The 20,236-nt window shown below is 40.2% G+C and overlaps 1 protein-coding gene across 7 annotated transcripts in view; it reads left to right on the top strand.

The window, feature by feature from the left end:
* Positions 1 to 20,236, top strand: part of ZNF236 (zinc finger protein 236) — a 47,650-nt gene that overhangs the window by 12,542 nt on the left and 14,872 nt on the right. For 6 of the 7 annotated variants that reach the window (XM_078606426.1, XM_078606424.1, XM_078606429.1 and 3 more), the window contains 10 exons: positions 2,023 to 2,298; positions 12,059 to 12,262; positions 12,636 to 12,789; positions 14,017 to 14,277; positions 14,785 to 15,101; positions 15,242 to 15,355; positions 15,878 to 16,002; positions 17,048 to 17,142; positions 17,551 to 17,702; positions 19,429 to 19,617. In XM_078606426.1, the coding sequence (XP_078462552.1) occupies positions 2,023 to 2,298; positions 12,059 to 12,262; positions 12,636 to 12,789; positions 14,017 to 14,277; positions 14,785 to 15,101; positions 15,242 to 15,355; positions 15,878 to 16,002; positions 17,048 to 17,142; positions 17,551 to 17,702; positions 19,429 to 19,617 (1,887 nt within the window). The remainder of the gene's footprint in view (positions 1 to 2,022; positions 2,299 to 12,058; positions 12,263 to 12,635; positions 12,790 to 14,016; positions 14,278 to 14,784; positions 15,102 to 15,241; positions 15,356 to 15,877; positions 16,003 to 17,047; positions 17,143 to 17,550; positions 17,703 to 19,428; positions 19,618 to 20,236) is intronic. The other variant, XM_078606427.1, reaches the window with a different exon arrangement.

Genomic DNA, 20,236 nt, shown 5'->3' with positions numbered 1-20,236 from the left:
GGTCGATGGGTTCATGGGGCAATGTGCGAACCACTGCGTCGCCGCTGCATCCCATTGTAGAAGCAGCTTTCAATGATGACGCGAATTGAAATTTAGAGGTAAAAAAATGTTGTAACAAATGTCGACTGGAATGGTGTCCCATAAAAATTTGAGGAGTATAGGTAATGTATACAAGTAGCAACTTGGGTGTGTGGTGGTGAGTGTAATGTGCATTGTGAAAAAAACCTTAGCTCCGCACAGTAATAAATGTACATGCGTTTGTAGCGGACATAGCAATAACAACTTCCAAGTCATAAATTTTAATACCCTGGGTTTTATTGGACCATATTTTAAAATGGACAGACTAAAAACCTGGTTAAAAATTGGTGAAAAATAGAACGAGGTCATTGTAACAATGAGGAGAAAAGCTAATGCAGTCTACATATTTTTCACAGTGAATTTTAGGGGACGGCAAAGGTAAAGATAATTAATGTAGAAGAACTATAATGTGCTTGTTACGCGATTTAAATTAATTCCTTTGCACATGCCCATGTAATCCTATTATATAGTATCTGTAAACGCACACATGTAGGTGTATACCTGCTCCCACGTGCTTATAATAGCACAAGGTGCATCTGAACTAATTAATTAGCACCTTATACTTACCATTCAATTGCAGTACAATACACCTGTACGCTACTCTGTGAGCATACACACATAATATGATCGCAGTGCCATGTGCATATAGACGTGGCATATCACGTAAATTAAATTTTGTGTAAACCACTCTGAGACACCTTTATTGATGTGAAATACACTTTATCAAGATTGACTGATTGATATAATAGCAAGCAGCCATTTGAACCAATTGAATCACCGTGTTACAGAGTTTGCAGTGCAATGCATATTATAGGTGTGTTGTGGTAACTTGGCACTAACTGCAATAATGATCTGAGCTCAGATTTCCTCGTCTGCAAGGCAGTGAGAATGTGTTTAAATTTTTTTAAAATCATTTAACATTGATTCATCTTTTCCTTGCAGTTAGGGATATGCAATACATTTGACATTCAAATACATTACACTTTTTGGCTCGCATATGAGCATTGGCACACATAAAAATCTCCATAAACCATATGGACCAAAATTAAATCATTTTGTACATTGATTTTCACAGCTATACTGTACTCATTGTGGTCTTCACCAGTTTTGTGGGAAGCGAACACTGAACCTCAACGATGCATTGAGCCCAGCTTTCTTTGTTTAAAAGGTAGCAGTAATGTGTTTCCAAATCTGCAATCCTCTTAACATATGTCTTTCCACATATACCAATTTCTCTGTTCAAATACAAGTAAAATCTGTGTGCCACGAGCACCTGGTGTTTGTAAACACATCCAAAGTGATGTAGAGGATGATACAATTTAAGATTGAGATCTTGCAGTGTTTGTGTGTGGGTGTATGTGATCCTACGTGACATGGCCGTTATTTAAATTGGGATCCTCGCAATTTGAATTGGTGCTGTCTGTGTCACATGGTATGTGTTACGTAATAGTCAGGCACATGCAGTGTGTAATAATTTGCATTTGATCAAAGAAGATTGGCCAAGTTCAAATGTATTTGTTTAGCTTAAGGCAAGAACTACAGAGACCATGATAGCCTCCTTGGAGAGAGTCACTTGGGTCACCAAAATTTGCAAAAGCAAATCCAATACAATAAACTTCAGCAATGAAGCAAATAGACACCGGAGCAAAAACAACTGTCACATGAGAAATCGAAAATATTGCACGAAAATAAGTCAATATGGTAAATAAGAAATTCCCTGCAACGTTAAGTTACCTCAGATTCTTTTTCGGCTGATCATAGGACAATTATGGTACGAAAATATTAAGCAGATATGAGGGTGACTAATTGTGTGCTCGTATATGTAAACGGACAAGGATACATGGATAGACATACAGTGGTGGGTCGCTAGTCTGAAAATCTGTTTTGAATGAATTGATGAAATCTTTTAAGGCTCTTGTAATGTACAATGTTTTGTGTTTGCAGTAGGGACGTGGCGAAGAGTGAATGGCGTGCGCTGGCACATGTGCCCTTACTGCAACAAGGAGTTCAAGAAGCCTAGCGATCTTGTGCGGCACATCCGCATCCACACGCACGAGAAGCCCTACAAGTGTACGCAGTGCTTCCGCGCATTCGCCGTGAAGAGCACGCTAACCGCGCATCGCAAGACGCACACCGGTCTCAAGGAGTTCATGTGCCCCCTGTGTGACAAGCTGTTTTCAACCCAGGGTAGCCTGAAAGTCCACATAAGACTTCATACGGGTGAGTTGCGCTACGTGAACCTCTTTCACCGACTCACAAATTAATTATATCGGAACGGCACACGTGATTTTTTTCGAATGTACCTTATGTATCGAAATATTATTGTACACATTTAGGAGCAGCTCCTATTTCTATCGTGGGATAGTATACTGTAAATGGCATACTAGTTTGGTGACCAGGGGTGGAACAGTTACGCAGTGGTTAATGCTCTACGCGAGCCAGGTAACCTGAGTTTTATTCCCAGCCATGGCTAACAGCAGTGGTGCTTGGTATTGAAACCGGCCCTGATCACCCCTCTACAAAGCTGTACTGATGCGAATGGGAAAGTATGGTCAAACAAACCCCATCAGAAGGATATGGAAATTTCACGACTGGCTCATGACCATCAATTGGGAGGAACATTGCTTATTGTTTGAGCGTGGGCATACTTTCTGCACTATTCTGCAGCAATTAATACTCAATCTCATTAACAATTCATGTCAGCAAAATAGAGTGGACTTAAATTAATTTTTAGCTGCAAATTTAGATTTATAAAAAAAAACCTTGTATAACTCCTAAACCGAATGCCTGATGGTTTAATATGCTTTGTGTGCATTCTGTAGAGACATACTGTGCTTTGTCAGGACATTGCACATCGTAGTTGTTCGGAGCAAAGCTTACACAAGTTGGACACGTAGCTTCAAAGTGAGAGGCAGTTTGGAATCTCGATGTGCTCCCAGCAGTTTCTACTGGATACTTTGTACACGTCTGCCAATCATTCCCAGTGGTACAATGGTGGGTGATCCTTTCCAGTGGTGAAATGGTGGGTGATCTTTTCCTCGGTGAAACAAAAAATAACTATTCTGACACAAAAAAAATGTCGGGCGAGCGTGGAGACCTCAAACTATCTTGCTTTCAAGTTGTTCGTCCACAACCTGGGTTCAGTTTGACAACAACAAAAAAACAACTGTCTTATAGTCGGGACAGCAGCCACATTTTGTCACGAGCATCGGCTTCATAACCGGATATACCGTGTTTAACAAGTATCGGGGCAACATAGCATGTTAATGCGTGCAGTGTCGAGCGCTGTCCGTAGGGCTGTAATGTTGCATCGATTCATTGTTTAATGTCAACTATGTGTTGAATTGCATGTTGTGTGGGTTTACTCTCCAATACACCGGTGTGCTGAACTAGTAACTAATTGGGATGTATTTACATGACAAACCTTACGAATTGGCTTTGTCGGGTGATGGCATGTTAAATCACAATTAGATTTACGTGATCTAACCCAAAACACCTCGATTATTGATAATATTGGTCGCGAAAGCCTACGTGTTAAACTTTTGGTTATATTTGTTGAATGTAATTGATTAATGTGACCTTTGGCTGCCAGAGGCTGCGATGTTCACCCACAAAGAATAGATTCTTGAGTCAAATCGTGGCCCTGAATCACAACGGTTTATCACATCGCTTGGGGGGGGGAAGGGATTGGTGCGGGGGGGGGGTGAATTATTACGCCCCTAATGTGTATAGTGGTTTCTTTACAAGCCGTCAGTACAGGCTGTTGGTCGCATTTGGTTAGCAGATGTTGGTTCATCATCAGTGCTCATAGTTTGCACTTTTTTTCATTTGAGTTAATGTTTTCCTTTTTTTCTTTCTATCTTTGTTGACTTTGCTTGGCTTGCGTTTGCACTTTCGCTTGTATATTTTTCTTCAGAGGAAGCAAATTACCTTCGGATTCCTTAAACTGCAGTTTTCATTCGGCACGTACAAAAAGTGTTGTCTTAAGATTAATACTGTGAGTGTGTATTCTCAAACGCTTTCCAATCACGCGCTTCTCCTTTGAATGTATTTAATTAGCGACGATAAAGTTACGTTCCAAGCCCGATGACGTCACGCGTAAGACTCCATCAGAAGAGGCGGCGAGTCACGCACGTGACCGGTGTGATGCTAAACGGATCCTTTTAGCACAGTTTCTTTTTAGTACCATGTTGTAAGCATCCTTTTAATCACTTTGATACATTTTCTCTAGGGAAAGGCCAAATAAATGTGATAATGTTGGATTACCTTTGTGGGCGTTATTGTACCCCCCATCACAGAAGAAAGAAATTAGTTCATTAACACTTAAACTAAAATAAAACTAAACTATATACTATTTTACAAGGTAAGGCCCACTGAGCCAGATAAAAGGGTAAAAAAACAATTATCATATATAGCTCTTTTCAGAAGTGACCTGGCCACAAATAATAGCTCAGCGACGTGGCTTATGTGGAAATGTATAGCAGCAAAATACTTTAAACGCACGTTTAAAAATGTGAAATGAAAAAACCAAAGGACACGGAGAAAAGTCCTCGCGACCACGGGGAGAACATGGATCGGACCCACAAGCTCCTGGGTATCGGACGAGGTTGTTAACATCTCGCCACCGTGGCGTCTTAGTTGAAAAGCATTGAAAGCTAATCTTGGTTAAATGAAATATTGATAATCCGTATCCATGCCATTTCACGGATAAAAAACAATCCTGAGTGTATATGTCCGTAACAACACATATGGTAGAGTAGTTAAAAGAATAGCTTTCGGTTATCATACAGACACCCTACTACGAAATAATGGTTAGGGAGCGTTATCCTCTATTTTCACTCTATACCATGCATCCGTAAATTAGGTAGAATACAAATGAAAACTACCATGTGCATGAAAGGCTAAGAGTTTGTTTTGTATTACCCATGGGGTAAGTGATGCATGTTAGTGACCTGATGCTGACCTCTCCTGACTGTCTTTGTTTGGGCGCCAATACCATCTCGTAATCATTTGTTAGCTCATTAACCCATTTATCTGTAGCATTGCTTTCTAATGTACCATCTGCATTTAAGACTCTAGCAAGACAATTACAAGTCATTACTTCTTGTATCATTTAGTTCGGATTTTAAACGGCACGGTCCGCCGTTGTGGTTATCTGCTCAAGAAAAAGCAAGAGGAGTGCTGTTGCTTTCATGTAAATTTCAGTTTTATTGTTGGATACAAATGTGAATTGGTTAAAGGAAGGCAGAACAAGGGGCCATATTAACAAATGAAACAATACGAGCTTTATTTGTATTTATGTAATGCACCAAATCCGTTTTCTCTCATAACAACATTTTTTTTCTCTATAATTGTTTGCAAAACAAATATTACACGGTATATGCAGTGAGATGACAGCTAAATCCCTGTGGCAAGTTTGATGAACATTAGCATTTTTGAACAAGTTAAAACACATGAAATATTTAGTAATTTCCTTAATTCGTATGCTTGGTGTGGGTAGAATGAGCATAAACAACATTTATGAATGTCATCTTTATTGAATTGCATTTTACATACCTATTACAGAATATGACAGTGCCTGCCAAAATTGAACACATGGCTTATTAAGCAGCCCCATGCAGTTGCTGTGTTATTAAATGTAAATGTACGTCAATGGTAACCTCCACTGACTAAAATATCGGACCGACGCTGGCACAAAAAAAAATGTTAAAGCAAAACAGCACAAGCAGTCCACATTTATACCATCTTTTATAATCACACATCATACTTCCTAACCTCTATCCCAAAAAACAGTTATGCTAAGTAAATGTTTTATCTATCCAGATGTTGCTACAGAAAATCCCACGGGGGGAAACGAACAATTATGAATATGTATTACTTTTATATGTATAGAAATTGGGTAAAATAATGCGGTTGCAAAGAATGTAGCCCAGTGGGCCAATACCCAACAATTCGGAAGTTTGCCACTGTAAGTAAGGCACTAAATCAGCCGCAATCATATGTTATTGTCTGGCAGCAAATGCAGGTCAATGCTAGGTTATGCTACAATTCTGCATTGTGAGTCAGTTTATATAATAAGCCAGTAATGTGTGCATAGCTAGTGCTTAAGTACCTTGGATATTCTCAACAGAATTGCAGCTGAATATTTGACCGATAATACAGAGGATGTGTCTTATTTGCTCCAGGCATATGCAGCGAATATCCCTTTTGCCCTCTAATGTCGTGGCTATTAAGTCAATAAACTTTTCTTGTGTTAGTCCTGGATGCTGAAAGTCAATAATTTTGACGCACTGCAGATGAGGCACTTCAACATCTTGGAGAATGTGCCATTAAATTGTGCCGTAATATATAACTGAGGAATTTTAAGAGATTTAAATCATGTTATATTACTGGCCTGCCTATGAAGCAAAGGTTTATATAGAAGTTTGTGGGTGATGGATTGAATGTTGCAACCTAATGACAGTATGCCTGTTATGTGAAAGTGTTTTATTGCAAAAAGTACATCAGTGCTCAATTGGGTGACTATCCATTTTTACCCCTGGAAAAGGTGAGGCGTTATTAGTTTATGGCTTCTCCCAAGGGAGCACAGAAAGAACAAGTACAGATGGCGATCACTTGAATTGATGTTGCAGACCTCCCTGATAGGCCTTGTAGCTTTCTGGTGACTCCTGCTGCTAATAGTGTGAACTACAGTGAACTTCACGCATTTTATTGGTTGTTGCTGCCATATCGTATACATTTTCAATTGGGCTATAGCTTTCTTGTTAACATCTATTGGTATGCCGCATTTGTAGTCATTAAGCTGGCATTTAGAGGTTTCTAACAAAGAGTTTAATCACGAAATGTCGAGCCAAAGGGGTATTGAACTGATAAATAAAACATTTGAAGTAATTTGATATTCAGTCCCAGTTGGCGATAACTAATAGATCGGGAACGTGAGTGTAAGAAATGCATAAGTTGGCGTATATTTAAATGCGCAAATGTTGAGCGAATTAACGGTCGTGCGTTGCTTATCAGTGTATCATGCTTGTAATGGGGCGAGTGCTTAATTTCTGTTTAAAATGCACAGGCGTCTAAAGTGTTTCTGAACAATTAAGGTGTCTGTAGCCCTTCCCTGCTGGGTGTTGTATTATTATGTGAAGAGTGATGCTAATGCCGTACGCTTGTTTTGTAATTGATGCTGAAAGCCATTTTAAACATTTTACTTTACAGGAATCTAATAATAAACAGCTTAAGGTTTCATGAGCTTTCATTATTTATAATACAATATGTAAGACAAATCTGGCAATAGCTGGCAGATCCTTTGTGATTGCTATTACAAGTTTAGGGTGTTTTATTATTACAAAGCAACACTAACAATATATAATCGGATGATAATTGCAGGATAAAAGATTTGTGTTTTAGCCGACCGTTGGGACATTTGAACTTTAGAAAAGCGCTGGTTTTGCTGAGGGTCGGGACCTCATTACCTCTGATTAACCAGATTAATTCTGCTCAGGAAAGGCCGGGAGAGTGATTCATTTCATTAATCAGCTACGGTTGTAATTGACGCTCCTGTCTGCAGGCGCTAATTGTGTGGCAGCTTCTTTGTGACATTTTCAGCCAGGAGATCGGCTGCCCTCTGTTACGAATGGACACGACAGCCTCATTTCTATGCATTATGCGGAATGCGATGATGGCGCGTCTTGTCTTTATAGCCCAGGGTGCAATTGATTATGACTGGCTTACAGAAATCTTGCAGGCTTCCACGCTATATTTTTTGACGTCGCGTAATAATAGGGCAGTATGTTTTTCGTGATTGCTCCTTGTTGTTGATAGGTAACTTCTTATGGTCGTTTACAAGCCTCGCTAACACGGGGTTCATTACCAGTGTTCTCTTTTAAGGAACATCTACATCATGTCTTTCTTTTGATTTCTGCTGCGGCATTTCTCAATAGTTGGCAAAGAAAATGGGAAATCGATGTAAACTCAGAAAAAGAACATTATCAATCAATGTATTGGCCAAAAGATGTTCATTAGGCTTGAGAAATGAAAACAGAATGGCAGTTTCCAACCAAAGTTGGAGAGTGGGAAGTGTGTGATGGGAAGTGTGTGTGAGCGTGTATTTGTGTGGGCGTACATGTAAATGATTAATCGTCGTTTTCTGTTCATTCGCATATGTATTGGGTTTGGCTGATAAAATAACAAACCTCACCACCTGTTCTCATAACATATATATGAACAAAACCGTACTGTAGTTAAAAATGAGCAGCAATCTTGTTTTGGAGAGATTAAATGTTTAAGAATGCAAATCGGCGGCTTCTTTGGATAAATTCTTGAACACTAGGAATAGGACTCCAAATGCTTAACTCTCGCTTTCATTTGACTAGTTTTACAATGAGTAATGCTCTCCAACATCATTTCATTTCGAGCCTTTTTGTCAATCTACTCCTGGATGAAGTCCTTCCAATACCGTGTCGGTCATGGAGGTTGTTTGGCCATATGTCACCATGCTGGTTAGTGGGGGGGGGGCAGGACTGGTTCAGATATCACTCCCCACTCGCGTTAGCCGTGGTCAGGAATCAAACTCCGATATCCAAGTTCAAAGTGCATTGCACCAACGGCCCCACCATTGACTCCCAACATTATCAGTTGCCTATTTACGTTTTTTCTCAACATTTCCTTTACATGAAATTACCACTGACCAAATAGACATATACACTTCCATCATTTCCTTTTCAAATTGCAATAACTGCCTCTTGTTTTGCGTAAATATAAATGCGCCTTATATGTACGCGATCTAACCCAAAAGCCTTATGGATTATGGATAATATTGGTTGCGAAAGCCTACTAGGTGTTAACTGACCACTTTCCTTAAACATTGTGAATGGCTCCTGGGGGAAAGGTCTCATGTTTCAAACATTTTACTCCTGGGCTGCTTACACACTCGTGGTGCCTATGAATGGGGGGAGAGATTCCAGTCTCCTATTGATAACAAAAGCAACGTCCCAGTGTTTTACTGCAGGTAGTCTTGATTAGATACGATGCAAAGTTTCCGTCGGAAATTGTATTTTTTTTAAACAAGGTATTCAATTGATTAAAACTATGATTAACGTAGCGGCATCCATTTATTTATATTTAAACTCTGTTGTCAATTGTCTTTTTAACCTAGAATAATTGAGGTTTGACTTTGTAAAATCTTGCACCATTGCAAGCATAAAAATGTTGGAAGCATTTGGTAAAATCACCATGAAAAGGAAGTGCCCAATTATATTTAAAAATTATTTAATAATTCTCTGAATAACATTTGCAAGCTACTTTTTGTGCTATAATCTAATGCAACTGTTTAATCAGCATTGGTGGGGGGGGGGGGGGTAGATGGATAACAATTACAAATGAATATTTAAATGAACATGTTATTTTAATATGTGGTATGCAGTATAGGCATGTGTTTATTAAATACAAGAAATTTGGTTCTTAAATTATACCAAAAAAATTAATGAAAAACGTACCTGAAATTTTAATCGGGTGCAATTACCATAACGCACAAACTGTACAATATTACCCATTGCGCTATGTAGAATTGCTGTTTGTAAATTTTATATTGATGCTTCTAGCTGTAACGTTTGTGTTTAATTGCAACCTAGACATTAAGTTAATTTTGTAGCGGAAGATGGATTGTAAGTACAGCAGAGTGTGAAATGTATGTGACTATAAAAGTAATTTTTGTTTAGTAATTTTCACCTGTCTCATCGTCAAGAGGTGCGGGGCCTTTGAGAATTTGCATATTACAGAAGTAATTCAGGAAATTAACATGCATGCCTGGAACTAAATTGCATGGATCAATTATTCATGTAGAAATAAAAAGTTATGCGAGCAATACTTTAATCTGTCAAAAATTAACATATTAGAATGTCACACATCATTAATATTCGTTATGGCTTTGTTAGGGCTTTCCTTCAGAACGTGAAATGCAATTACATATGGGGATGAGTGATTCTCGCCGCCGGTGGAGTGGCAGTGGTGCTGCTCTCTTCACCCTTCTGCAGACACATTTGTCCACAGATGCATTCATTGTCTTATCCTCAATTGCAGTTAGCGCTCATTGTGATAATGGCTATTTGCTAATAATGCGAATAAAATTTAAATGCGGTGGATTTTGCACACTTCCAGAAAAAAAAGCCGCAAGATTAATTCATCAACCTTACGATGATTTCTTTTTTTATCATGTTGCTTCAAATATATTGTGTTCTGTGCGGTGTTTGTAAATGATTTTTATTTGATTGTTAAGCATTCCGACCAGAGGGTTATGGCTGCATGCAAAGTAAAGCACTAAAAAGCTATCTGGATTGCAATGACATTTGAAATTAATGGTGTAAAATATTGTTTTTAAAATTAATTTCTCATTCACACCTTCAAATATTGTGTCCTCATTTGCTATAAAATGTCAGACACTTGGCTCCGCCGCACAAAAGGTGGATGTAAGGCGAAAGGTAAAAGAGCCGCTTAATTATCCCGAGTGTCGTCAAAAGCAAAGGGTTTAATAGAAACAATCGGCCTAGGGATTGAAATTGGCCAAGAATGCAGAAATGATGATAATTACTTTTCATTAAAGATACAAAAGTTCCCGCATTTGAAACCCTTTCATAATCAAAGGCCCAATTATTTAGGGGCAAACATCATTTAGAATGTGCGCCGAGTGTGCCTGCGCCCTGTCAGCCAAATGGAGGAGGCGATGCTCGGACGGGCGGGAGGGAGCAGCTTATTAAAGCGAGGAATCTGCATGCTAATTGATGGTCAGGTCGGAGAGATTTAGAGATAATTAGTCAGGCCAGGCTATTAACGCAGCCAGCCCTAAAGCCGCTGCAGACAGGAGATAATTTTTGAGAGGCCCATGCAAGGATTAACCTGGGAGGATGGGGAGGGCAGCCCTAACATTGCTCTGGTTTGGAAGGTGTTGGGGGAGGGTGGGTACATGACCAGCGTAGGGCAGTAAAAGGACAGAGGGTGACGATTCTTCATTATATTGTAGGTAGGGAAAAATAAATTTTAGCTGTTACAGCTTTATTGCATGCAGACACAAATGCAAAACGATGCTGGCCAGCACAGTACTCTTAGCGCCACTGCATTTACTGAACATTTGGACACCAATGAATTGACACGGGTCTCAGATTAAAAACGCAAACTAAATATCAATTTATGGTAGCAAATGCGACAATGTTTTCGAAAATGGCTCATGTTGATTTTGAAGTTTTTCTTTTGCATTTAACATAATTTACACAGTGCTCGATTGTATATTTTAGGGACAGAATAGTTTTGCAATCAACACTTCACCATTCATTTATGTACCGCACCAGTAACCGGTTGTGGGCTTTGTCCACCTTTAAGCTTTATGTGTGTCTAATTCCTAAAATCACTTGAAAAATGAGTCGTGGAATGTCTGATCTCATGTTTGTAATCATGACACTTCAAAACCTCCAGACACAAAATATTTGCACGACTAGGTTCTAAATCTAAAAAGTAAAAAAAAATTCCTGACAAATTTATATCTAAAATGTTGGAATTTTTTTTTTTATTTATATCAAAATCACCCCCTGCCAAGTGTATGAATGTGGAAACTTTCACGGGTTTAGCTTTAAAAACAAAACATCAAATGTTTGCCCATAATTTTAGAAGGCGGGATTCACAATAAATAAAATAGGTTCTTGGATTTTTTTACTGAATTTTTACATGAAGTCAAACTATTCGTGCCAAATTTCAGCTTTCCTTCCCTTCGAGAACATGAACATTTATCACAGTCGCGCGGTCACTCACAGCTGGATGTGCGTTAGATAAACAGGTTGGAATTCATTGAGTCGCCATATATCTTATCCAAGGGAGACCTGGGTCAGAAACAAGATAACATTGGCTATTATTGTAATTGCAAGTGAGCAAGAAAAATCAATAGTTCTTTAAAGTGCCAAAATCCTTACTTGTTATTGTCCACATTTGCTCCTGCTAGGCGCCAAACCATTTGACTGTCCACACTGCAACAAGAAGTTTCGCACATCGGGCCACAGAAAGAGCCACATAGCGTCTCACTTTAAGGATGCGCAGATGAGAAAGCAGCGCTTTCCACGAAAGCCAAGCCGGCGCCGACTGCCAAAGCAAGACATGGGCCTCCCAGAGATACCTTTGCAAGAGCCCATACTCATCACCGAGTCTGGTATGACCCGCAATATTATTTCGACACTTTGACATACAAGTAATTGTTTACTGGTCATGTTTTATTAATAGAGCTAATAGCGGACCCTGATACGAAAATCACGTCAAGTCAACGTTCGTTTACACAAGCGGAAATGTTGTCGCGTAGACATTTTGAGTGGTGCGGCGTTAACTGCGAATTTGAAGTTGACATCGTTCAGAGTTCTCTCCTTTTGAATTTTTAACAGGAGTTTCAATGGTCTGGTGAGCAGCAGCAGCGTAATGCATTTGGCAACATTACCTGTCCCATAGAGAGCAGTGGGAGATGGTGAATGGAGGCTGCTTTGAAGTGTCTGTCTCAATCTGACTCGTCAACTCTTATCCCCATTTTGCAGGGCTGATCCAGCAAGTTACCCGCAGCAGTCACATGTACAGCCAGTACCTGCCTGATGGAATGTTGTCAGATGGATCAGGATTAGACAGGCCTTATCGCTGTGGCTACTGCAACAAAGCGTTCAAGAAATCAAGCCACTTAAAGCAGCATATCAGGTAAATATTGCTTCCGGAGCTCCACGTCCTGTGGATGAATCGGTGCACTGTGTGCATTAAATTTGCTGTGATTAAAAAAATAGCATATTTGTAAATGTTACCATCTCCACAATCCGTTTCAAAGATTATAATTTAGAAAAAAAAGTTTGCTTAGTTTCATTTCTGAATAAATGTAACATAATACACGTCTACACCTACACGATAATATTTTGTAAGTATAGAAGTCGAACAGAATAACACTTCAAGGGAAAAGATATAAAAGTGCATTAAAGTAACTATTATAGTGGGCACTTGAAGTTAATTGCTATAGTTATTAAGTGGAGCTCATAGCAAGTATAAAATCTATACATGCATTAAATACTAATTGCAGCAAGTCAGAATGATTCTGTAACTGGTCAGAGCATTTTACGGTTAGATATGATTGTGTGAAAATAGGGTTATAAGATATATAACCTTCTGAAAGTGAAATTTGAAGACATTGAATTCAAATCGTTGATGCCCTTAAAATTTGCCATACCAACTGCAGCGTTGCAAATGCACAACATTACAGGAATGAGTATGAAATTTATTTTTCAAACAAACACGAGGCAAAATTTTAGTTTCTAATTAGGAATGCCATGATAGTTGATTATCATGGTTACTGCCATCCATTAAAGCCCTCATAAAGTTTAATTCCTTATAAGATAATTGTTCAGCTTTATAATTGTAATGGGCTACAATAACTGGATTTGAAATAAGCATGTCTGCCCTGCTTGAAAAATAATAAATTCGGTCAATGTTTTTACAAAGTATCAACGTACCTATAAATGTTGCCTCTGGTATACACACATCGAATATTACATGATAGCAAGGCTCCTCTGTCTATGTACAGCCCCTTGATAAATCCACTGCTGGATGAGGGCCTTCCCTTGTCCTGCTGTTTGTGGCTGTTGCACCATACTGCAACATGCTGGTCAGTGCGGTTTGATAAAGATGGGGAGCCATGTACGTTGCACTAAAGTGCGGTACAGCTGTGGATTTGGCTGCACTACCATCTGCTGATCATGCAGGCCTGCAGCAGGCGACAGCACCTGTCTTACGTATGGCGGTCGGCCATCCAACACTATCCTCCAGGCTCAAACCTGCTTGGCTTCCGAGATCTCGTATTAATCGGGGTGCATTCCGAGCGCTTTGATCAAAGGCCAGAGCAGTGTTTTGTCATTTCTTTTGTGACCTTGTTGTCTACAGATCTCACACGGGGGAAAAACCTTACCGCTGTGGGCAGTGCAGCCGCTCCTTTGTGTCATCGGGTGTGCTGAAGGCCCACATTCGCACGCACGTGGGCCTCAAGGCCTACAAATGCGTCATGTGCGATGGCACCTTCACCACCAATGGCAGCCTCAAGCGCCACATGTCCACACACAGCGAGACGAGGCCGTTTATGTGCCCTTACTGCCAGAAAACCTTCAAGACGTCTGTCAACTGCAAAAAACACATGAAGACGCACAGGTCAGAACACCGTTTGAGAATATGTTAAAGATTTTCGACAACCAGTCATTGCAGATAATGTATAAACCCACTTGTATTTCATTTTATAATTCTTTATGCATTTTTGATAAGCTACATCGTATATTATAACTCAGATTTCACAACTTTTAAAAGTTTAATCAACAATATCCTATTGGAGCGTGGAAAAGTAGGCCACGTGCTCTGTAGAGGGGCTTTCTAGAGTTCCCTCTCATCGGGGCCCTTCCACCAGCAGTGACCCGAGCCATCCATTGAGGGGGCTGCACGTGTACCATTAATTATCATAGTATCATAGTGTACGATAATTACTCTTGTATAAATTCCTTGTGCATCATGATAATATCCTCTCATTTCTGCATTTGGAATGGCATTTTGGTCCTACGAAACCATCAGGAAGTGATTATCTGGTCAGGTTGCGCTTGAGCAAATGTGCGCAGCCTGCCAAAATATTTCCAATAGGTAAAATCCATAAATCCATCGCTTCCCTAGGTATGAGCTGGCTCAGCAGTTGCAGCAGCAGAGCACGCTGCCGACCGAGCACATGGAGGACATGGCAAGCCACCAGGGGGACAGCTTGCAGCAGCCGTCCGCCATCAGTGCCCAGCAGCAAGGCATGCTTGTGCTCACACCGGAGCAGTCGACGGTCAGCAGCGAGCAGCAGGCCATGCTGGGATTGGGTCAGCAGCAGCCTTCTGACCAGCAAGCACTGCTCGGGTTGGCTCCGCAACAGTCTGCTCAGCAGCAAACGTTGATCGGATTGGAACAAACACAACAGCTGACCGAGCAGCAGCTCGTGCAAGGGACATGTAAGTCGCGTGAAGAACGGTGACTGCTATGCACATATAATTTACTTCTCTGCCAAATGAATAGCGTGTATTGTGACATCTGCAGTAAATACTGTGAAGTTTATCGTGAGCGTGTTGGTGTTGTGTCCCTTTTCTACCAGCTTTGTCTCAGGAAGAATTTGTAACATCACAACATGGGCTGCAGGCAAATATGGATCAGTTTGAGCAACAGACTCTCAGCCAGCAGACTTACGAACAGCAAGCGCTTACTCAGGGTAAGTGAAAGTCTCCAAGGCATAACTTCTGGCATGAGAAGCATACTTGCTTTGTTGCACAGTGCTGAAGTAAAATATATTTTTAAAGTAAGAGTTCAACCCTACGGTAATTTTCCCCATGGAATGACAAATTGTTTTCCATCAAAAAACATCTGCTGTTGAAAACCGTTAATGAACACTGAAATAGTAATACATTAGCAGTCCATGATGCTTAATAATTGACAGTGGGAGACTTGCTACCTGTAATTAAAACAAGTGTAGGTAGTGCCAACCTAGCCACAAGAGCCTTGAGAAAACAAGTATTTCTAGTCTGTAGGTTTAATGGGCATGTTAAGTGTCTGCAAATGTCAGCAATGAGCATGGTAAATGGCATCTCATTAGAATATTTTTTAATAGCAAGATAGAGGCATGTGAGGGTACTATAAATAATGAAATGTATATCACGTCATGTGTTGCAGAAGCAGAGCAAATAGAGCATTCAAAATAGGTTTTTAACCTCATCCTCCCGTGGCTGTATCGCAGGATTTACAATCACGGAGAGCTTTGGCCAGCAGGGCCAGTTCACAGCTGTGCAGCAACTGCAAGCTTCCAGCACTCTCGAGAGCCAGCCTTTAACGACGACCTATCACTCGCAAGAGATGCTGACGGTACGTGCACACTTACAATGCTGTCCAAGTCATTTGCAAATTCCACCACCGCTCCCCTGAGATTTGAATTCGGATTAAAAGAAAATTGTACGCAAAATGGCGTATTAATTAAGTGTAATTCTGCCACGAATATGACTGTCTGGAATTAGACATTACGTTGAGTCCAAGCTTTGGGTGGTCTGCATTTATTTATTTCCATTTAATTACCATTCAGAATAGATTTTTTATGTTGTACTTGTAACATGAGTGGAGCAGTGGTTAGCACATTCTGCTATGAACCCGGGCACCTGAGTTTGATTCCGAGCCATAGCTAATGTCATTGGCAGTGAATATCTGAACAGGTCTTTTGAGGCCAATCTCCCCCCCCCCTCCCCCCCACTTTCACCAATGCACACTGACCAACTTGATAAAGTATGGTCAAATAAACCCCATGATTGACATGGCTTGTGGAAGCCTTCATACAGCAGCGGATTGACAAATCGATGAAATCGTGATATGCCAGATTTTATTTTAGGTGGCCAGGTGGCGCAGAGGTCGTAGCACTGAGCTGGCACAGCTGAGATGCTGGGTTCAAAACCAGGTTCTCAAATACAGTGAGCTGATGGTCTCCAATGGCTGCACAAAAAATGGCATCACATTAAATTTGGTTCTAAACTTAATTTGGCAAAAATTCAAGCTATGGGAATAAAAATATTGGCTTGACTATTGTGTGACAAACATTACTCCCATATACAGAGCAGGTGAAAAATGCATGCCTTCTGCTGTGTAGGCCAGAGGTCATTTGAAAGGATGTCTGTGATGTCCAATTCCGTCAACAGTTCTCTTAACTCGAAAGGTTGCAATGCTTCGTGAAAGTTTTGCATGACTTGACGCCGAATGATGTCATCTCATGACAAGGTGCTGATAGCACAGTTGGGATATGATTGGGGGGGATACATATATATAAAACTTTTTAAAATGCTGGAGGTTTTTTTTGGGTGGTTGGGGGGGTTAATGCACCTAATATTGCGCAAGAAATAAAAGCTAAACTGTTTTGTTGTTGCAGTCCCTGCAGGAGACTTCCCAGCATGAAGTGCAGCTGTCTGCAGAGCAATCTGAATATCAGTCCGACGGAGAGGAATCCACACGCCGCTCCTACCGGTGACTAGTCTTGACTTTATTCTTTTAGAAAAGCGTTATTGATGTAAGTAAACTACTACGTAAAAAAATTTTAAATTATCTTTCTGAGCGTCATTTTTGTTCTCTGATATTACGTGAACAAATATAAAATGGAATTTAATGTAAAAAATGTTTTTTTAAAGGTGTTTAATTTTTACTAATTGCCTACCGTGTGCCCGTGAGGACATCCATTTTTGAAACGGAGTGATGAAATCAGCTCGTGTGCACGATGTGCTAAGTGGATCGTTGCATAGCAAGACTTTGAGATGGCGACGTCTTTTGGAGGCCTTCGTCCAGCAGTGGATTAATCAAGGCTGATGATTATTGCCTACACATTTGTAATTTGTATAAAGGAATGCGTTTATTGATCAGAGGCTATGTTTGGTCCAGATGTGGATATTGCAATAAAGGCTTCAAGAAGTCGAGCCATTTGAAGCAACATGTGCGATCCCACACAGGAGAGAAACCCTTCAAGTGTGCGCAATGTGGAAGGGGCTTTGTGTCCTCTGGGGTGCTAAAGGCGCACATGCGTACACACACAGGTAAGCGTCGCACTGCAATTCAGGATATTCCGAAGATTGGCTAAACAGTGCAAGCTATATTTTCATCGGGGAGCGGAGAAATAATGAAACTGGTTCAGCAGCTGCACAAAACAGGGACGCACTGGGGTGTAATTGTGTATCTCGGGCGTGCTACACCAGCTGTCTGGTTCAGCGCGCGTCTCTGAATGTGCGTGCACTTTCTGGAGGCTATGCGTCACGCTGAGCACTGTGATCTCCTTTAAAACATTTCAAAGCACCAAACTTGCTAATTTCATATTCGAGATGCGTCAGCTTTTTTTGATTAATTATTGATATTGTATTTTTTCAATTCGGTTAATTGTCATTTCAGAAATGCTTACATGCAAGTGTTCCTTAAGTGCAGGTTTTTTCTTGCTACGTATTATTTGTTAGAAAATTCAATTATATGCACTAAATCAATCTTGCAGCCAAAGCAAAAAAAAAACATTATTTCTGCCTCTTGTATTTTTGCTTGTGAAGATAGCACATTTTATTAAATAAGGAATATGTTCAAAATATGACATGTTTGAAAATTCTAAGACGAAAATTTATTCTGCTGATGCCACCTAGGGGTTTCAGTCTGTGGACTGTGTGGCCTACAAAAGGAGGCCTTTTAAAATGCCGGTCAGCTTAGGTACGTCATGCGTTTTGCTGCCTGTCCTCTGATGCAAATCACAAGTACACTGTTGTAATTTTCCTTGTGCGGTTAGATGTTAGAGGCATGACTGTTTGAATCTGTCAGCAGCATAACTGCACACATCTCAGATATGCAGTCTGTGGACTGTGTGGCCTAAAAAAGGAGGCCTTTTAAAATGCCGGTCAGCTTAGGTACGTCATGTGTTTTGCTGCCTGTCCTCTGATGCAAATCACAAGTACACTGTTGTAATTTTCCTTGTGCGCTTACATGTTAGAGACATGACTGTTTGAATCTGTCAGCAGCATAACTGCACACATCTCAGATATGCAGGCTCTCTTGAGCCTGTGCTCTCCATAAAGGGTTATTTAAGCCAGACCCCCTCACAGTGTGTAATTGCGCTGATTAGATTTGCTTGTAACTATAAACCCCAGATCTCAGATTACTCTCTCTAAGTGTAACACTAATTAACTCTAACTAATGCAGTACTTACCACCATGTACTTTGTGGAAATTACCTATGAGGCACACAGAGCATATAGGGGATTCACAAGTGGTGAAACTGCAGATTTGTATGGAAGGAACACATTAAAAGCACCAGCAGGTGACCAGTTTCAATAGCTTCTATGCAACATCCAATTATGCTTTTGAAATTAAACGGTTATTCCTGATAGGAAAGTAAAAAATGTACTTCTCATTACATAAATTGGGTGAATAAACTTTATTTTGGTGTTATAATTAATTGATAAAGCAGTTGTCAAATGCAGTTTTAAGTAAAAAAAATGTAGGTTCATTTATTAAATACATTGACTTTAGGGCTTGCCTGATGAACATGCATAACTGGTATAAATTTGGCTTTTCATTTATTTGGATAATGCTATCCACGGACAAATAAAAAGAATGCTTAATACGTAACAAACATTGCGAAGCACATTTCTGACATTTACATTCGTATTAAACTCGAATCGTTGGAAAAGTCGCGAAGCCATTTATACATACAAAGTTCGCAGCCAAAACGACATTCAATAAAGTGGCGAATAAATATTTTAGCGAAGGTGTTTTTTTTTGTTGGCAGGGGAGAAGGCGTACAAGTGTGACCTGTGCGACGCCACATTTACCACAAATGGCAGCCTAACACGGCACATGGTGATGCACACCAGCATGCATCCCTTTAAGTGTCCGTTCTGCGAGGAGAGTTTCCGCACTTCCCTCCACTGCAGGAAGCACATGCGCACTCACCAGGAGCACGGTGATGCCGACGCGGGTTCGTCACGATATTACCTCAACGCTTCCCCTACCTTTTTGTTGTTGCTGCTCGTTAAAGTCTTCCCCTATGCGCTGGAAATATTTTTTCAAGGACTCGATGCACAACCTCGCCTGTGATGCATTAGTTGGATGCACGCGGTGGCATGGGGCAAAAAAATAACTTTGCTGAGTGCATTTGTTTAGACTTGCATGGAAAGTTTAATTCATGGCATTTTCAACCGCTGTGCTTCGAGATGCCTCGGTGCGCCGGTGTACCCTTTAAAAAGCAAAAGTAATATATTGCCGTGCCAGAAGATTGGTCATTCTAAATGAAACAATTGCTATCCTAATGACTTATATGCCTACATCAGTTGTAAAGTGTTTTTGTGTGCATGACTAAAGATTATGTTGTAATGATAAATTATGTAGATTGCGAGTCAATGCAGAGGTGACCACTCGAAATTTATATCTTAATTAAGGAAAGGCATAAATTTTTAAAACGGCCATATTTGTTTTTTTTTTCTTAAATCGTGGCGCTGTTGTCTCGGGCGTCGTCCGTGCTCAGATGACCGGTGTTAATTTTGTTCACGTAATTAGTGACGGTAAATGTCCATCAATTAAGTGTGTGTGTTTTTATC

Source organism: Lampetra planeri, chromosome 26 (genome assembly GCF_965212315.1).
Source record: "Lampetra planeri chromosome 26, kcLamPlan1.2.h2, whole genome shotgun sequence".
Lineage (NCBI taxonomy): Eukaryota > Metazoa > Chordata > Hyperoartia > Petromyzontiformes > Petromyzontidae > Lampetra > Lampetra planeri.
The sequence above is the reverse complement of the archived record's forward strand: the minus strand, read 5'-3'. Positions and strand labels throughout refer to the sequence as shown.